At 39.0% G+C, this 19,098-nt stretch overlaps 1 protein-coding gene across 1 annotated transcript; it reads left to right on the top strand.

The window, feature by feature from the left end:
• Positions 1-7,289: 7,289 nt before the first annotated feature.
• desma (desmin a) lies at positions 7,290-14,839 on the top strand. Its single transcript, XM_085374216.1, has 10 exons — positions 7,290-7,979; positions 9,760-9,820; positions 10,012-10,107; positions 11,012-11,173; positions 11,257-11,382; positions 11,593-11,703; positions 11,823-11,932; positions 12,024-12,076; positions 12,606-12,697; positions 13,397-14,839. The coding sequence occupies exons 1-10, from the start codon at positions 7,405-7,407 to the stop codon at positions 13,436-13,438; spliced, it is 1,428 nt and encodes a 475-aa protein (XP_085230342.1). The 5' UTR covers positions 7,290-7,404; the 3' UTR covers positions 13,439-14,839.
• The last annotated feature ends 4,259 nt before the right edge of the window (positions 14,840-19,098 follow it).

Here is a 19,098-nt window from a genome sequence, read left to right as displayed (position 1 = left end):
GATCTTGCGAAGCTTCACAGCAGAGGAGGAGACGGAGAGAGAAAGATGCGGAGTCCCTCTGCGTTTCCACTCTTTTAAACGTCCATATTGATAAAAAGGAAGAGCCCGTGTGGAGTCGACAGCTCACATTGAACCCTAAAAGCCCACGTGACGGGAAAAATATAAAAAATAAATAGGAGATAAAAGTAACTCTTCACAGTCACCGGGTGGGGCGTGGAGATCGAGAGAAGCGGGGATAGACTGTTAACATGCAACGTATATCGACTCAACGACGGCACAGTTGCGGAAATAACGTAGAATCTGTAGAAACAGGGAGCTCTCTTCCATACAGGAGCTCAACCTGCACCTACGTCATCACGGCTTTGAGAAAGGGGGCTGGGGAGGGATGGTGAACGAAAGCGTTAACTTTTATAGTCCGCCCGTTCCTGAACGTCATGCATTCGTTATCCATATTTGTTTTTCTTTTTTTTTCTTTCTTTTTTGTGCGTCCTCTCACGTAAAATGTAGATATATTTCTCTTCCTTCGAACATGTGCACATGTGCACATGTGTCAGTCGCATCAATTGAACGGTATACAGTACAGCCCCATATTTAATTTCTTGCCTCATTAAGGATTTGTCCGAGGTTAACTTTCTTGTAGCTGAAAGTAAATATGAGGCTTTTTTTAAAAAAAAAATAGCGCTAAAGGTTTTTGGTTTATTATTAAAATAGTTAAAAAATAATGTGCTCCACAGTCAAAGGTTTGGCGAGATTGTTAATTCTTCAGCCCTTCAGTGAATTCAGGTAGGAGTACAGTGTAATAGGAGACCAGACCAAGGGAAAGGATTCCCACATAATAAGGCTCTCTGAGCCCTCTCCCAAATATAATGTTTATGTAGACTACACATTTATATTCTTAATTATTATTATTACTGTGTGTGTGTGTGTGTGTTCTTCTATCTCAAGGCAATTTTCTTTTGTCAACACTTGATGAGTTATAGCTAATAGAAACTCCACTAAATATGGCAGAACTCTCTTCCCCCCCAGAGTAAGCAGTGCCACAGCATTTTCTCTTTTCTGCTTGTCCTCTTGCTCCATCTTGTGTCTGTGAAAAAACAGTTGGCACTTGTTAGATTGTGGCTGCTGCTGTTGGTGGTGGTACACCACTCTAAGAAAACAAAAACAAAACAAAAAACCAAAACCAAAAACATTCAAAATGCTTTTTATCATATATATAAAATATTTAAATCATGACACAGCTCAGGGATTAGAAAGGGCATACATATCATTTCCTTTTACACATGTGGTGTTTGCTGAAAGCAGTCAAACTAACTTATAGTACTGATCCAATACAACAACAGAAAAAGGTTTTTAAAAAAAAGGAGAAGAAGAATTAAATATATAATCATGCTACTAGCTTACAATATATGTTTATCTGACTCTATGCTGCATGTAACCTTCAACTGCTGCACATTCAATTTATTTTTCTTGTTATTTTTAAGTCAGATGTCCAAATGACTTATCTGTGACAGCTGACTACCTATCCTCAGCCAACAGATTAAAACCTTTGACCTTCTTACAGTTTGGTCGGTAACATATAATATGTGAAATTTGTGTCATGAAATTTGCATTACACTTTTAAATGCATACCTGTTGTGAGCATCAATTTCTCTTCATTTTAGCAGCTGACTGTCTGCTGTACTGGGGTCTCATAAAATAGGAAGTAGCCTTTCTATCTAGCGTGACTCATGATTTGATGGTTTGACATGGTTTGATGCAGAGCCTGCTGCTCTCTATTTCAGGCACATTGTGCTTCTGCTGGCATTTGATATCATATCTCTCTCCTGTGATAGACCCAAAAAAATCTGGAACAGGTTCTCTTGTAAAAGAGGTCTATAAAGTTGTTACACACTTGTATGTAATCACTAATGTGCAAGCACACATACTGCACACACAGAAATACACATGAACGTCTCTTTCCTCCCCTCGCCTTTACTTGGATCCTTTTAGTCCCAGAGTCACTTTTGTGCTAGAGCTCAGCTCTTTGGCATGTGTGTATGCATGTTTGGGTGGTTGCAGGGCAACAAGCATTCTGCGTTCATGAATGATGAAACCACCTGACCCCTAATCACCTATAGATGCTAGTTATATCATATTTAATTTCTAATTTTTGTTTTTTTCTTTCATTTTCCAAACTGTAAGTGTATTCACCTTCACGTACAATGTATCCATAAAGCAGGGGCTATGTAACGATTCTCCAGGACTCCCACAAAAGCTTACAGATCGTCTATATGTTCTCTAGTTTCAGTCTCTAAAAAACAATCCCCAAACAGTATTCACATCGTTCCATTTTCCCATCATGTCACCCACGTTGCATGGCTTTTGACTGCCCTAGCATTCCACAGGGTCTAAGAATTTGCCACAGTTCTGCCTTGGATATAGATCGTCACAGATCTTTCTGTTACTGAGGTTGAGATCAGTGCTGTCCTGTAGGAGGAAGGTGACATATCGGAGATCATATGTTCGTTTGAAGGACACTTTAGCCTTCTTGTTGCTGAAGATAGGCTTGTTCTTTATTACTCTGGCTGTTTGGGGTCGTTGTCATGCAAACCAAGATACATTTGGGGTCAGCCAGACCCTCCATGGGGGTGCTGTGTAAGGATATCTAAAGTGTCTGGGTATTTCCCAACTAAGAGTTGAACACAGGCATAAAGCTGTATTGTATGGGGTGTGTGTGGGGAAATTACTGCTGATATTTTTATACTGCAGTGTTGCATCCTACTTCCAAAATAGAATTGTGACATGCCCTGAGTAAAGGGTTTGGCTGCTATGCACTGTTGATATTCTGAGACTTGGTGCGTGCATGTGTCTGTATTATAATGCTTTTCCCAGCCGTTCTGGGATCTGGTTCTAATTTAAGGGTGTCTTTTCTAGGCTATGGGTCATGGTGTATTAGTTATGAATCTGGGGTTGTTAGGCAACTTGTAGGTAGCTCATTTTCTGTCCTGAGCTAATGATGTGTTCTTTAACGGGAAAACACCTGGATGACTGCTCCTGCCACGACAGCAGATACCACAGTCAAGTCACATCGAGCACATATCAGATTTTTCCCATCATCTCTGCTGGTGTCCCCACATTATTTCTTGGGGTGAAAGGCTCCCTCGTCTGACAGATGTTTGCAACTGGATGGGGAATTGAATGACATAGACCACAGGATTCATGTTCAGTAATGGTATCATTAGAATGTAATATACTTTTTGGTCCAATTCTAGACAGGGATCTTACCTAGACTTGATGGGATTTTGGCGATGGAACAATCAAATGGCCTTGGAAGTGTTAAGGTTCAAAATTGAGGAGGGAGAGTACAAACCACCCTTGGTCCAGAAGCTCTTGGTCAAACAATGATTTTTAATGAATACACACGTGTGGGAAGATCGCTACAGACAGCAATTGATCTTCGACTTAATCAGAGCATACACAGATGCATCTGAAATACAAAATTAACATCATCATAAACATCTTAAGGCCATCTTAAAGCTATCTGTTACATTGTTAAAGCCTCGTCTTAGCCTGCTGCTCAAAATAACTTCCTGCTTCTGCAAACTCTCTGCAAGCCTGTTTCCTGTCAGCCTGTGACTTTTAGCCTTTCTGAAAGACACACACTGTTCAACCCCTGAATGCAATATAAACTCCAGATTATATTATTAATGCAATGGTAATAATGATGATTATTTAACAATAGCAGTAAAATAATTTCCCTGCTCCACAGAAGGGAGCCTAGCAAGTCCTTGAATCCCAGTGTTTGTGGATTGAGCTGCACTTTAGTTAAATACTCCCATGTAACATTGTGAGCATGCTAGCATCCTCACAATGAGAACATTGCCCACATGGTGATATTTAACAGGTAGCTCGTTGTTAATTTTGATCATGATCACGATTGTTTTTATTTTTTGTCATGTGAGCATGCTAAAATGTGCTAATCACCACTAAAGAAGCTGGCAGTGGAGGGTAAAGTAAATCACATTTGTTTGACAAATAATAATTCATAAGCCAAAGAATTAAACTAAATTAAGCACTTCATTCATATGATTCATATAGATTCATATAATATCAACCTCAGAAAAGTCAGATCACCTATTATGATTCATTACATATGAAGACTAAAAACTCAAAAATATGTTATTTTTGTTAATAATAATGATTGGATATTTTAGTGACTGACTTTAGACTGACAGACTGATACTAATACCAAATATGAATTTTAATAATTGTATTTCCCTATTTAGTTCCCCCAAGGAACTTTATATTGTAAGGCGAAGACCCTACAATAATATAAAGAAAACAGAGAAAACCCCAACAATCATATGACCCCCTTTCACCAAGCACTTTAGCCACAGTGGGAAGGAAAAACTCCCTCTTAACAGGAAGAAGCCCCCAACAGAACCAGGCTCAGAGAAGGATGGCCATCTGCTGTGACTGGTTCGAGTAAAGGGAAGAAGACAGGGCAAAGACACAATGTAGAAGAGAGCCAGAGATTAATAACAACTGATGATTGAATGCAGAGAGGTGAATAAACACACAGAGTGAAGAAAAGATGGGCAAAGAAAAGAAATCCTTAGTGCATCATGGGAATCATATGATCCTACATGCTTTATCAAAATGGAAGGTTTTAAGCCTAATCTTAAAAGCAGAGAGGTTTTCTGTATCCTGAATCCAAACTGGGAGCTGGCTCCACCAAGAGGGGCCTGAAAACTGAAGACTTTGCCTCCGTTCTACTTTTAAATACTCTAGCAACCACAAGTAAACCAGCAGTCTGAGAGGAAAGTGCTCTAATAATGTGATACAGTACTTTAAGGTCATTAAGATAAGATGGGGCTTAATTATTCACCATCCAAGCTGTCTGACCTTTACTGAAGTAATAGTGACCCCCTTATTACTATGTTATAGCTCATGAAATGTGACAGGAATATTTAAAGAATTTTAATTTGAAAAATTCTTGAGCTCCCACAGAGAAGTGCTTTTCATAAATTCTTCAGGTTTTTGATGTTTCTTGTTTACTTTAAAGGAATGCAAGAAGCCTTTGTTGTTGATGTTGCAAGAGATCCATCTTGAATCACTCTTATCTGGTAATAATGACCTGGCACCAGACAGTTTGTGTAGTGAGCCAATTTAGGTCAGGCCTATTTACATTTTCTATCTGACTTTGATTAGCAGCTACAATAATCTCACAGCATGGCAGTAAAAGTAGTCAAGCTCTATCTCCAGTCCAGTGGCCACACAACAGAGTTCAAACGAGAAATCTAAAAATAGAGTTGACACCATTTGCAGCTGACATGCAGACTTTCTCTGTGAAACGCAAATATGTGCACGACCACACACAACTCCTCCAACAGCCACAACTCCCACGTACGTTAGTGGCATGTTTCCTCTTTGATTCAGAACTGAAATGCTACAGACAGGGTTTTAAATTTTGCAAAACAGCTCAGATATTTGTACTTTTATGCCTTTGTTCTGTTGTAAGCATTGCTTTTTTATCTGGTAGATTGCACTCAGAGGAATATTTAGCATCCTACAGAACCAGAGTTAGTCATCATCATCCTTTTTATCATCATTACACAGCTATGACACATGAGAGGGAAGAGATTCCTCAAGTGTTAGTATGCTTTCAGCTGCAGCCAGTGAGATCATTACATTAATTTCCTCATCCTATAGGCTCCAGCCTTCAACAACGCTGGATTTTATATGTATTTCAGAAAATGCTGGACTTTCCTTACATTTTCTACTTGTGGCAAAATAATATTTACATTAATATTTACATTTTCATAATATTCAGAAACACAATCTACACTGAAATCTAACAAAGAATTTTCAATATGCTTGCAATGACAGCATTGTGATTGTGTATTATGTCAGAACTGTGTTGTAATGGGTAAAACTTTTGGGATGGATTTCTTTTTCATTCTTTCTTTTTTTCCTGAGCTGAGAAATTTGACAAATTTAAAACACTCATATATGGAATTACACAAGGTTGCAACTTGCATTGACATTAACTATTTTAAATATTCAGGATGCATGCAACAAGATAGCGCTCGACTGATACACACAGATGTATCCATCTGCTCTGGGTGTGTGCGAGTCGGGTAGAGAGCTCTGATGACAAAGCTGAGCGTGTGACCTTCCTGGCAGTAGTCAGTCATATTTCTTATATAACCAAGGCTACATAACTCTATTGTAACTCTATAGCTTCATACTAATTTAAACAATCCATATAATAAATTCTGATGTGCTACATTAGGACAGAGCAGAACACATTCTTTCCACTTACTTATAACACAAAATGGTAATTTTAACATGATGTTGGCCATATTTTAGAACAATCATTCATGTTAATTTTGGTTATGTGCTTTTCTGAGCCAGTTTCTTTAGCCTAAACTGAATTAAGTTGGACAATTTCCACTAAGTGAAGCTTCATACAAAATATAACCATGATTTGATGCAGTGTTTCTAACAGCTCCTGATCATTTCTATCAAAACTTCCCATATTAGACTTACTGCACAAAAGGGAAGGGACTGTCTGACTGATTTTTACACCCATTCATTCGATCATCCATCGTCAAACAGACATACATGCAGAAGGCCATCGTGAAACCAGATCCCTTCAACAGCTGAATCAAGGGCTGGCAAAAGGTGCAACAAGGGGGGTAGGGAGAGGCTGAAAGACAAGAAAAAGAAGGCTGGACAAAAATGCATCGCTGAAGAGCATAAAGAAATATGAAAGAAAGGCTTTTAGTCCAACAGATAACATCTCAAGAGATGACAATGAACTGAACAAAAATGTCCTCTGAGCAATTTCCTAAAAACCTGTATAAGTCATTTTTAGTGAACGTCTTCTACAATGAACTACGCAGAGAAAATAAAGCTAGAACAGCCAAAATAAAAAACTCAAATCATAATTACAATTATGATACATTTTCACATTGATTAACACTGGTTAGCAGAGCTATTTAATTTTCACCTCATGCCCTTAAATCTGGGGTTTAAAAAGCCACTACTAATGAGGCAGTTATGAAAAATATTTTTTTTAAAAAGACTTGTTGGGTAAAATTTGAAGAACTGTTAATGCATCTTAACCAATGAAGGAATCTTCCAGACTGATTTAAAATGCCAAAAGTAATCAATGAAAAAAGGGGTTGTGATACAGTGGCGGGGTGGAGTAGTGGGAGTGCAGATGGGGTGAACAGAGACATCAAGAAGAGGGGTTGGGTTTATGAGTGGGTGTGGGGGTGGTAGAGCTACAAATAGTTGCACTCAGTGGCTGGCATTTCTTCACTTAGTTTTCTTCCCAGTTGCCCAGTGGGACAGTTGGGTCTCAGCACCTCAAGCGGTTCCATCAAATCCACAACTCAACCAACAACTCAACCAGCCATGAGCAAGTCCTACAGCTCCTCAGCCCAGAGTGCTTCCTCGTACCGTCGCACCTTTGGCTCTGGTGTTGGGTCAACACCACTGTCATCGATGTTCTCCTCCTCTCTAGGAGGAGCCCACAGCTCCGCTTCTAGCCGTATGTCTAGCAGAGTCTACGAAGTCAAGAGCACCGGCATTCCCTCTTATTCTAGCTTCAACTTGTCTTCTGGGGCCGGGCTCGGCTCCTCCAAGGCCATGCGCACCTATGCCGGGGAGAAGCTCGACTTCAACCTTGCAGACGCCATGAACCAAGACTTCCTCAACACAAGGACCAATGAGAAGGCCGAGCTTCAGCACCTCAATGACCGCTTTGCTAGCTACATTGAGAAGGTGCGTTTCCTGGAGCAGCAGAATGCCGCGCTGACAGTGGAGATCGAGAAGCTCAGGGGCCGCGAGGGGCCTGGGCGTGTGGCTGAGCTGTATGAGGAGGAAATGAGGGAGCTGAGGAGGCAGATAGAGGCCATCACCAACCAGCGTGCCAGAGTGGAGGTGGAGAGAGACAACCTGGCCGATGACCTGCAGAAACTTAAGCTCAGGTAAGCTTGGATTGATGGGACTGGGCCAATATGTAGATAAACATCTTCATGAACAAATGATGAGTAAAGAAAAATATATATATAAAAAACTGACTCATGTAATATGGCTTTAATATAAGTGAGCTACTGGAAACACATGCACTCACATGTAGGAGTACACAGGAGTCTCATGTTAAGTCTAAAGCCAAACAAATGGAATAGTTTGAATTAACTGAAACATGGGGGATGTGATCCTTTTTTACTTAAAGAAAAGCTCATTCTGTTACATTTATAAAAAAAAAATAAAAAATCATGTGATACAATAAATATTTGTGACCTCACATCCCCCCCCCTCCCCCCACTCTGGAAGGTGCTATCTCACATTCTGGCAACACACCAAACCTCTATCAGATGGAACAGAAGGAGAAAATCGGAAGACGGGAAAGCAGAAGGGGGGGAGGAGACTTTAAAACGTTTTATCCAGTGTGTTAAAAATAAAACAAACAAGTGGCATCAAGTACAACTCATTGATTTCTAAAGAGTGTCTCTCCTCTTTTGGGAAAAATGAAAACAACAAAGTAACAAAGGAGAGATTTGAGAATAGGAATGCTTCAGTAATTGTTACGGTCCAATGGCTTATTACAAAGGTGTTTTATAATTTATTCACGAGAGACACAGCAGAAGAAAATTGAGAGCAAGAGAGAGAGAGGGAGATCTGCAGGTTCATAGGAATAGAGTTGAGACTCACAGGCAGACAGATTAAGTTTCAGCTCGACAGAAAGCAGTCAGACATGAGAGAAGTAGACAGATAAAAATAAGTGTATACACACGGCCTGTTTGTTTGGTGAGTTTAAAGAAGAAGAAATCTAAAAAAGTGAAAAATTTTCAAAAGCCAGTCCACCAAATACACATTCCTTCTATGTGCACTGCATATGTGACAGAACGTGAGCATGAGAGAGAGAGAAAAGCACGGGGAGCTGCAGTGTGGGTGTATCGCTGAATAATCTATTTGGAGCGACTAAATCATCTCTGTGAAATTCTGTCACTGCGAGATGCTGCATGCAGCATCACTTAAATAAAATGTATATCAAAAGACAGGCTCAAACACACACAGCACTCTGACTCTTCACTCTCTGTGTATCACGCCTGCTCAAATGGTTGCCTGAAACGTTCAGTGAAACTTGTTAAAGCACCAGCTGCTCCTAATATCACATGCAAACAGTTGCAACGCATGCACGCTGACATTCTCATTGAACATTCTCACTGAACGTTTCCATGGACGATGACATGATTCAAAACCGCAAAAAAAATGCCAATAGCATCTGCTGTGTGTATTTGTGTCGGTAGTGATTATGTGTGAGGTGCATGACAGCATTTTTTTCTGCATTTTCCAGTTGTTCAAAGCGCACGGCGAAATGCTAATTCTGGAAACTGCACCGGGACAGGCCTGTGTTGCTCTCACACTGTTACCATTCTGATTCTGACAGTGTGACAGCTGCAACAGAGCTTTAGGACTCAAAGAGCAAGTGCAGAAGTGTGCGTGTGTGTGGACATGGATACAAATAAAAGCTTGAACTTTGATGTTTCATTGTCTATGCCGGTTCTATTCTTCTGAATTTACTGAGAGACGAAAAGAGCAGAAAGGCTGGAGGACTGAGAGGTGGTAACTAGTTTATCTGTCTAGTAAGTGATCCCTGGGGGGAAAAGCTGTTCACTCCAACAGTTTGTCTTCACTTTTGTTTCAACTTTCCGCTTTCTTTTTCGCTCTTTTCCTTTTTGTATGTTGCTGTCATTCTGGCAGACTGCAAGAAGAGATTCACCAGAAGGAAGAAGCTGAGAACAACCTGTCTGCTTTCAGATCTGTAAGTCTTCCATTTCCTTAAATCACTCATCTATAGCTCAGTCATTTTCTCTTCAGTCCAAAACAGAGAAACTTTGCCTCCTTTGGTTGAGCAGTCATTTTTCTCCTTTAATTTTCTTCTTATTTTAACATTTTTTTAAATGTGTTGGTTATTGGTCATTTTCTTTTTTGCCATTCTCTCCTCTTATCTAGGATGTCGACAGTGCCACTCTCGCTAGGCTGGACCTGGAGAGACGTATTGAGAGTCTGCAAGAAGAGATTGCCTTCCTCAAGAAGATTCATGAAGAGGTTTGCTGATTTACCAGCTTTGGTTGGCTGGCTTCACACAATTAGGCGGTGGGAGGGTTGCGTCTGGAATGGCATCTGGCATAAAATCCGATCCATTCGCTGTAGCAACCACTTGGGAAATAAGAGAGCAGTAAAAACTACCCTTCCTCTCTATATCTATTATGTGTGTCACTAGGATGGTGTATAGTGTATCATATAACACCTGTGTGTGTTACTATACTGTGCTGTGATATTAGATCTGAGTCTCCACAGGCATGCAGCTCTTCATGAGATCAAAGACATCGTACTTAAATCCACCTACTGATGTTAAAGCACAGATATCGTTCCCATCTACGTAAATTCATGTCTGTAGGAAAATTTAACAGTCATTTAACTATTACAGGGCAACAGAAAGATCTAACCTTATACACTTACAGATATCAAATGATATTCTGAGCCACACACTCAGACACATGTCTGCACAGCTGAAGTCCCTTCTTCTCATTTTGTCTTCTTTGCTTGAACTTTGACCTGCCAGAAATGCCAAAGTGCTGATTGGTCAAAAGACTCTGTCAGCTGTTGTGTGACAGAGAAAAAGAGGGTGTGCCTGTGAACAGATGCAAAGCTATTTATAACTTTCAGTTAGATCAGACAACAACTGAGTGCAATCCAGGCTGGCTAATTTAAAAAAAAAAGCCTGTTGCTAACAGAATGCATCAGTCGACAGCTGGGTGAATTTGTAATTTGACACATTAGATTTCTATATGTAAATATTCTGATCTGACGTGTTATCGCACGTTGAATTATTTTTAACTTGTCAACTGAATTAGCAGGTATCGTTTTAATGTCCCGGTAGCTACTCACATGTTTGCTTATTCATCATTTTGACACGAGCGGAGTTTGACTTTTTCTGGACTCCTTGCAGGAAATCCGTGAGCTGCAGAGCCAGATTCAGGACACTCAGGTGCAGATCCAGATGGATATGTCTAAGCCCGACCTCACTGCTGCTCTGAGGGACATCCGCATGCAGTACGAAGCCATTGCTGCCAAAAACATTGCAGAGGCTGAAGAATGGTACAAGTCTAAGGTAGAATGGAGGCATGCACACGTAAAATGCACATAGTAGTTCTTAGCTGTTGCACTGTTAATCCTCCTGTCTTCTGTCTTCAGGTGTCTGATCTGAACCAGGCCGTGAACAAGAACAATGATGCACTGCGTCAGGCCAAGCAGGAGACCATGGAATTCAGACACCAGATCCAGTCCTACACTTGCGAGATTGACTCACTGAAGGGCACTGTGAGTATTTGTAGCAACTTTTCTCACTTTCTTTTTTGGCTTCTGATTTTACATTTCTTCTTTCTGATTGATATCATCTTTACATTTCCTTGATAACCATATTTTCAGCCATAAACAGCCATAAACTTCTGTTTCTTTTAGGTGCGTTTACTCTCTTTCAAGCTTCTTATCCCTTCTTTTCAAGGACTTCATGTCTCTGTTTCTTTGCAGAATGAGTCTCTGCTGCGCCAGATGAGAGACATGGAGGATCGCATGGCCCGCGAGGCTACTGGTTACCAAGATACCATTGCACGGCTCGAGGAAGATATTGCTAAGATGAAAGTAATACGCTTAGATATGTCATGCTGATCTTTTGCATTTCACACTGGGTAATAGAAGTAGCAGGATTTTGTGTTTGGTGAAAACTATATTTTAAGCACTTCTTACACACTGATTTCAAGGATGATATGGCCCGCCACCTGAGGGAGTACCAGGACCTCCTCAATGTGAAGATGGCCCTCGATATTGAAATTGCCACCTACCGCAAGCTGCTGGAAGGAGAGGAGAGCAGGTGTGTTTCTGTCCTAAAATTACCTTAATTTTTTGTGATTTTGCATTTATGTCGTACTCATTACTGATTTGTTATGCTCCTCTTTCTGTAGAATCACTACCACCATACCTGTCCAGTCTGCTTATTCTTCCATTGGATTCAGAGGTATGAGAAGTTGCACCCTTTATTCCTGTCACGCGTAAATACCGTTAAAATCTATTGGGCATGAGTCAATAAGGGGGGATGATAAAAGGTCTAATTATAGGCTGTGACTGTATATGGTAGCTGCTATTATAAGGGCATTACATATAGTGTCTTTGCAGTGACACATTCTGACCACTGTGTGGGGATATATGACTAAAACCTTCATGCCTCTGTGGTTCAGGGAGGCAAGAATTAACCTTCATTAATAATCATATGACTTACCCTCTTCATTTAATAGATTAACAGTAAGAAGGTGCAATTAGTCTCTGTTAGTACCTCCCATCTGAGCACTTTGTGACAGCTTAAAGTTAACACAAGGATGTTGTGGGGATGTTCCATTAATGTTACAGCCATGTGAAATTGTTCAAAGCTCATTAAACTTCTAAGTGCAATGCTTAACTAATATCAGTGACTAAATTATCTCAGTGTAGCTGCAGAAAGAATTAAAGCAGTTTATGAAAGAGCTGCATGTGTGAATTTGTTCCTACAGAGACCAGTCCTGAGTCCCAGCATCAGCGCTCATCAGAGGTTCACTCCAAGAAGACTGTTCTCATCAAGACCATTGAGACCCGCGATGGAGAGGTTTGAGCTCACACGTACATGCACACACAGGCATACACACAAATATACACTTTTATGCACAAAAATGTCCATGTTGAGGTACCCTAATGAACTACAAAAGCGCTAGTAAATTATAACTTATATTTTTTTCAACCAAACCATTCTGATTTACTATATTCTCATCCAGATTAAATATTCTATGAGCCAGAGTGCTAATGCCTCATGTGTAAGTCTGGTTTCAGTATCACACCTGCCTTCTGATTGTCTGCTCACATCAGCGGGTTGAAACAAGCTACCAGATTTAATAAGGATACGTTCCTTCTTGCATTCGTCAATCACAGCCACTACATTTTCACAACTGTCTACACATACAAATGTGGCAACATAGTAGCAAAGCTGTTTTAGCTTCTATTCTCTTTGTTATCCCTGAAATCTTGTAGTTTGAATCAATCCGGGTACAGACACTTTCATGAAAGTTACAGCACCGGCTTCCCAGAACAAGCACCTTCACTGTCAGCGCTCCAGTTGGTCCCAGCACAGTCCTTCACCTTAAGCATAACACCTGCACTGAATGTTAAGCTTAAGTAGAACTTTATTGCCAGACTAGCACGGCAGATGGGGTGTTTTCTCACACCGTTTATGCAGACACTGTGCATAGCGAAAATAGACTCTTTCCCTTTTGTATCAATTTACAGTGTCCCCTTTTTTCCCCTTCCACAGGTTGTCAGTGAGTCGACACAGCACCAGCAAGACATCATGTAAACAAGAAGAAACAATGTTACTTAAAAAATAATAGCACCAATAATGAAATCTTTTCCTATTAGAATTACAATGATTAATAAGCTGTGCCTACTTTTAGATACAAAATGCTGACCATTTTATGTAACCAGTCATGGAAGTGAAATTTAACCACTGTACATCCGTACATAAATTACTTTAAGCGTCACAGGAAAGACGCAGTGTAGAGGCATAATGCCTTTAGCCTTGTTTTAAATGAAGGGCATTCCAGGATGTTTTTCTGTATTTGTGTTACTTTTCGTTGCAAAAGAAAAGTATCTTGCATCTATCTTGTCTGCAAAAATATTTTAGTGGTAAGAGTAATATTTCAAATGAGTACAGCTCGTACTGCCGAATTATCCCATCACCCACTGTAGCAATCAATGGCAGATCAATTTGACTGAAGCACCGCAGTCAGATAAATTTCACTGTGTGTATTCCAGGATTTTTACATGTGTATGCACATCGATTGATTAAGATAGGCTATCTCTGTAACTGATTCAAGGAAAGTGAGATGTTGGTTTGAAATAGGAACTCAGTTGTGTTTTGACCTTTGAGCTCTCCAGCATGTGCTACGTGTCTGATGGTATGTGTATGAGTAACCATGGTATCCTCCTTCGCTCTGACAAAAACTCAAATAAAAGATTTCACTTGCTGGGCAGAAAGTTTATTCAAATTCTGTAACTCATATCTCTAGGCATTAGCATTCCTCAGACAGCATGCGTGCATTTTCATCCAAATCTTTATGAACTTTCTCTTCCCACTGCATGCATCAACTGATGTGGCCCGTTTTAGCTTTCCAAAAGATACTAGCTCCCCCAGCCAAGCGTAACACTCTTCTGTCAAAATTTAATTTTCTTCTATACACAAAACACGAGTTGTGGCTTTCTTGAATTTATCAGTAACCAGTCTGATCTTGGTGCAAGGAAAACGAAACAAGGGCACATTAACGAGCGGCCCTTTGTCATTCTTGGTCTCCAGCAGAAGCAGATTAGCAGAGCAACAAGAATTACAGTCTGTGCAGTTTGTTTCTAAAGCCACTGGACTGAAAATGTCATCAGAGATAAAAATTTGTTGGGGTGGAGGAGAGAAAAAGGAAACACAGAAACAATAAATGAGCCTGCAAGAAAGAGCAAGACGGGAAGAAGAGAAAAACAGAGGACAAATATAATGAAAAGGTTATTCTGAGACAGAGACACGGGGAAGATCTAGAAAGAGATAATTACGCTGAATAACATAAAGAAGTATGTGACTGCTACTCCAGTAATTAGTGGAGCCATGACGGTGTGCTTTCATCACCGAATCAACAGAAAGGGCAAACTGCTCCTGTGTTCTTTTCCCTCTAAATAAAGTTTCCTCACTTCTGTGAACTCTCCTCTTTTTTCCTAGGAAGCAAAAAGCTTCAAGCATTACTGCACTTCTTATTTCTTGATTAGTTTTGCTGTTGTATTTGTTGTTATATAACTGCTGCAGTTTGTAATGAAGCTACACTGCTAATGTAGCCTGAAACCTACACTGTCAGAGCACATAAGAATGCAACTGACTGGAAATCCAGATGCTTGATTTTTCTCCATTACTTATGTTAATGATTCTTAAGCAGCTCTTTATCACAGCCAACACCTGCAGAGTAAAAATGATATTTTGAAGCTCATATCTGGTGTTTAAGAACTCGTTTTTCTCTTTACTTTGCACACTTTGTCCTCTCTAAAAGACTTGAGCCATCCTGCTCATCTTCACATTTTGCTTCCAAGGAGCCAGACTTTCTTGCAATTTCTTTCAAAGACCTTAAAATGTCTTTTTGAAGGTCTTGCAAAGTTTTGGCTTTTTGCTCTCATCTTCAGGGCAGTTCCTGTACATGACTGTTATCAGAGTAATGCAGCTTTTTTGTTTTGTTTGTATGTTTCTTAAGCCAAATAACATTGACCAATGAATTATGCAAATATTAAAAAAAAGGAATTTAACTGAAAGCATGAACCATTGTTGTGGCTACTTTGTTACTTGTAGCCTGTTGCAAAAAACATATACTTTGTTATTTTTGAATAGCAAAGTATATGTTTGAATGAATGAATATATGAAAGAAAAAACTGAAGATAACACAGTTTAACAGGCATAATATAGTATTTTTACACCAGCAAGGTGATTCTTTAAATGCATATCTCAGCATGATGTGGAGTGTGTCCTCAAAAAAAAAAAAATCTGAGGAAAACTGAATAAGAGGAGGACAAAGAAGTGTCAGGTCGTAACAATCTACAGCAGATAAACAGTGTCTGAAAGTCCCGTCCTTGAGAAAAAAAATCCAGCAAAGACCTGACAAGTGGTTCAGGACCTTCAGTTGATCCATCTACTGTTAACTGACGCCTCATCAGAAATGGCCTCAGTGTGAAGGGTGGCTGTCAAGAAGCTATTCTTTAGAAAGAGGAAAAGGGAAAGATGGGTGAGGTGTTGCAAATTACAAAAAACCCCAAAAACAGCCAAGGCCAAAGCAGAAATCTGGGGGAATAATTCTGAAGACTATTTCAAGAAATGACAAAAAAGCTTGACTAAGAGAGGTCAGGCTGAGCTGAAGAATAAAAGTAATCAAATATTGACTTTCAAGCTCATTAGAATTGCACAAACTCTGTTTTTTTGATGTTTCACTCATTTTCCTAGCAACATATAATAGTGAGTGGTGGGTTAGTGGGTGGCTCAACACTTTTGCACATCACTGCATCATCAATAATTATGAAAAAAATATGTAACAGAATCATCACCTACTGATATCTGTGTACAAGCACCATTTCTGAAACAGGTAAATATCTGTCGATTTATTCTAGGGACTAATTCTAAACTAAACTTATGTAACGCATGTATTTGTGGGAGTGTCAGAGAGAGAGAGATTGAACAAAAAAGTATTTGATATTTGTGCTCCAACAGTTGTGCACACACAAATGACAATGTAAAGATAACAAGACCACTGAATTATAGAATCACAATGTTTATCATATGTTAGGTCCATAGAAATCCATGCTTAATAACATAATAGCAATAATAATAATAATCATAATAATAATCATAATAATAATAATCGGGTGATTTTTACATATTTAAATTGGATGATACGAAAAGGACGAATCAGAGTCCATTTTCTTTGCTAAATTTGAACATGAAACACTGAAACACCTGAATGAGAAGTGTATCCACCGCTCAGCCAAATCAAAGGAAACTGGACATACAGCAGAATCACAACATAACAGGTCTACTCCAGAAAGTAATAGCCTGCATAAATTACATACATGACTGTGGTGCAAACATGAAAATGGAGCCAAACATTTGTACACTTAAAAATTATTTACAAGTCAATATCTACAGTCAAAGGTTTTCTCAACAGAAATGTTATATAATAGGTAATGAAAAAAAATATTAGAAATAAGAAAAACAACAACATAAAAGAAAAGTTCAGTGAAAGAATTATTCATTTCCGTCCCCAAATTACAAGCAAGAGGAGGGGCAATGTTTAGTTTAGAATTACACTACAATAAAAACACAAAAGCAGATCAAAGCAGGAGTGAAGTATAGGCAGAAAACCAAAAATAACACTTGTACTGCCACAACCGTGAAACAACATTTAATAACAGTAAACAGCAGGTAGGAAGCTGATGTAACAGGCATAATGCATGTGAAAAAGAGGAAAATGCTTCAAATGCCTTTCAAAGCCCTTTACAGACAGAAGAGAACTGGAGATAGGAAGAGAGTTTTTATTTTTACCTACATCAGCCCAGGACCAGAAAACTAAAGTGTAAATGTCAGAGCTGTGACATGACAACAGCACAATCGAAACATATACACAATGATCAACATGCAGTAATGGGCTTTTGATAAAAATCCCTGGTCCTCGGGCCTAAAAGTACTGTAAATTTTGCTGAATCCAGGCACTAACTTACATACCTCAAGTTTTATTTTATAATTTATGTGCAGTCAGATTGTTTTGTTTTCCTAAACCTCAGAAAAAAGAAGCTATAATAAAACAATAGTTTAAAAAAACAATATTGAGGCAGAATTTAATTAAAAAATGTTCCTTTCCTACTACCGACTCTTCCATTTATAGTAATATTCAACCTAAGTAGGAATTGCAACATTGCTAGAAATAGTGTTCATGAACTACAATGTTTTGTTTCCAGAGAGCTTTAATTAAAAAAAAGCCCAAAAAACCCCCAAAACAAAACAACTTTCTCCTTCTGTACTTTAACATCTCGCATTCAGAGTCCTTCTCCTGTCTCAGTGTTTAGTATAACAATATTAATGTAAGGAACTTATTTCAATTTCAAAGTGAGTAACACACAAATGCATGTACATTTGAACCGTATGCACACACATACATAGAAAGGCCAGAAAAAAAAGGTCCAGAAGTAAACATCAGAGGGCGCCACTTGCAGGCGCATTTATCTTCACATTCTCTTATCTTAAAAAAAAAGATGCTGCCTCTTTTTTTTTAATCACTTAACATTTCACTCAAATATTTTCATACCATTTTTCACCAACTGGTAAAGAAAAGAGAATTTAATGTATGCACAACATGCTGCGCATACATTCCAAGGAACCCCCCCCCTCTCCTTGGCCAGTATTTGGTATGTTCCATCAATTGCCACAGGGCTCATGTGTCCACTCACACACACAAAAATACACTATTTTTAACATTTTTACTGTTGCCTATTATTCTCAGACTTCATTATATCAATCAAATTCCAGAATGATTAATATCGGACAGCAGCTATTTGTCTTTAACAGAAGCTTTGTGGAAAAGAGCAAAAAGGGACACAAGAGCACTGTTAATAAATAAAATCACATCGCTTGCAGAAATGTTTAATGGAGAGAGGAAAGAAGAGCAGACAGATGAGTATCCTGTTCAGGTCTGTAGTTGGAATGGCTGACAATAGAATAGAGGATACAAGGAAAGTGGTGAGATGTAAAAACAGTCTCCTTGAAAATCACAACAGCGCAGGGAATGACACTTAATTGACAACAGAAGTAACACAAACATTGTCTTTGGTGTAAACCGTTTAATCCAATTCACACCTAAACTTGTCTCTTTCTGCATGTTGAAGCAGTACAGGCCTTGCGCTGCCACGTTTGAATTTACAAGCTGTCAGTGAAGATAAAAAAAAAAGACTTCATGAATGACCTTTTAAATGAGAAGAGCTCCCTTTGAGTTTCAGTGTTTGCTGTGATTTTTTTATGTTGCTTTTCAGTCATTTTTCACAGCAGATGCTTCCTTAAGTCAAAATGTTTAATCCTTTAATTACCTTTGGAGTAAAGTGTTCTTTTACTTTAACTTGATGAAAGGCAATTTTTTTAATGCAATTTTTTTCTAACATCATGTGGGGCTCCTGTGGAGTGATTTTTCTTCCCCACTAGAAATTACATTGTATGGCTTGAACCAACCAGTATAAATCTTCGTATCAAACGTTCAACAGAGACAGTTTAATTAACTATGCATAAGAGCGTTTCACTTGTTTCCAGTGTTTTCCATGTAAGTACAATTACAGAGAAGCCAAATATAACATATGATGACTCACACTTCCGACAAAGAAAATCACTGTTTTTAGACATTAAAAGGAAAAAACAGACCAAATAAATACTTCAGTGGGTCTGACAGGAGAATAGCAGTG

Source organism: Diplotaxodon limnothrissa, linkage group LG16, assembly GCF_057381915.1.
Source record: "Diplotaxodon limnothrissa isolate DT_005_m linkage group LG16, D_limnothrissa_male_GT1.1, whole genome shotgun sequence".
Lineage (NCBI taxonomy): Eukaryota > Metazoa > Chordata > Actinopteri > Cichliformes > Cichlidae > Diplotaxodon > Diplotaxodon limnothrissa.
The sequence above is the reverse complement of the archived record's forward strand: the minus strand, read 5'-3'. Positions and strand labels throughout refer to the sequence as shown.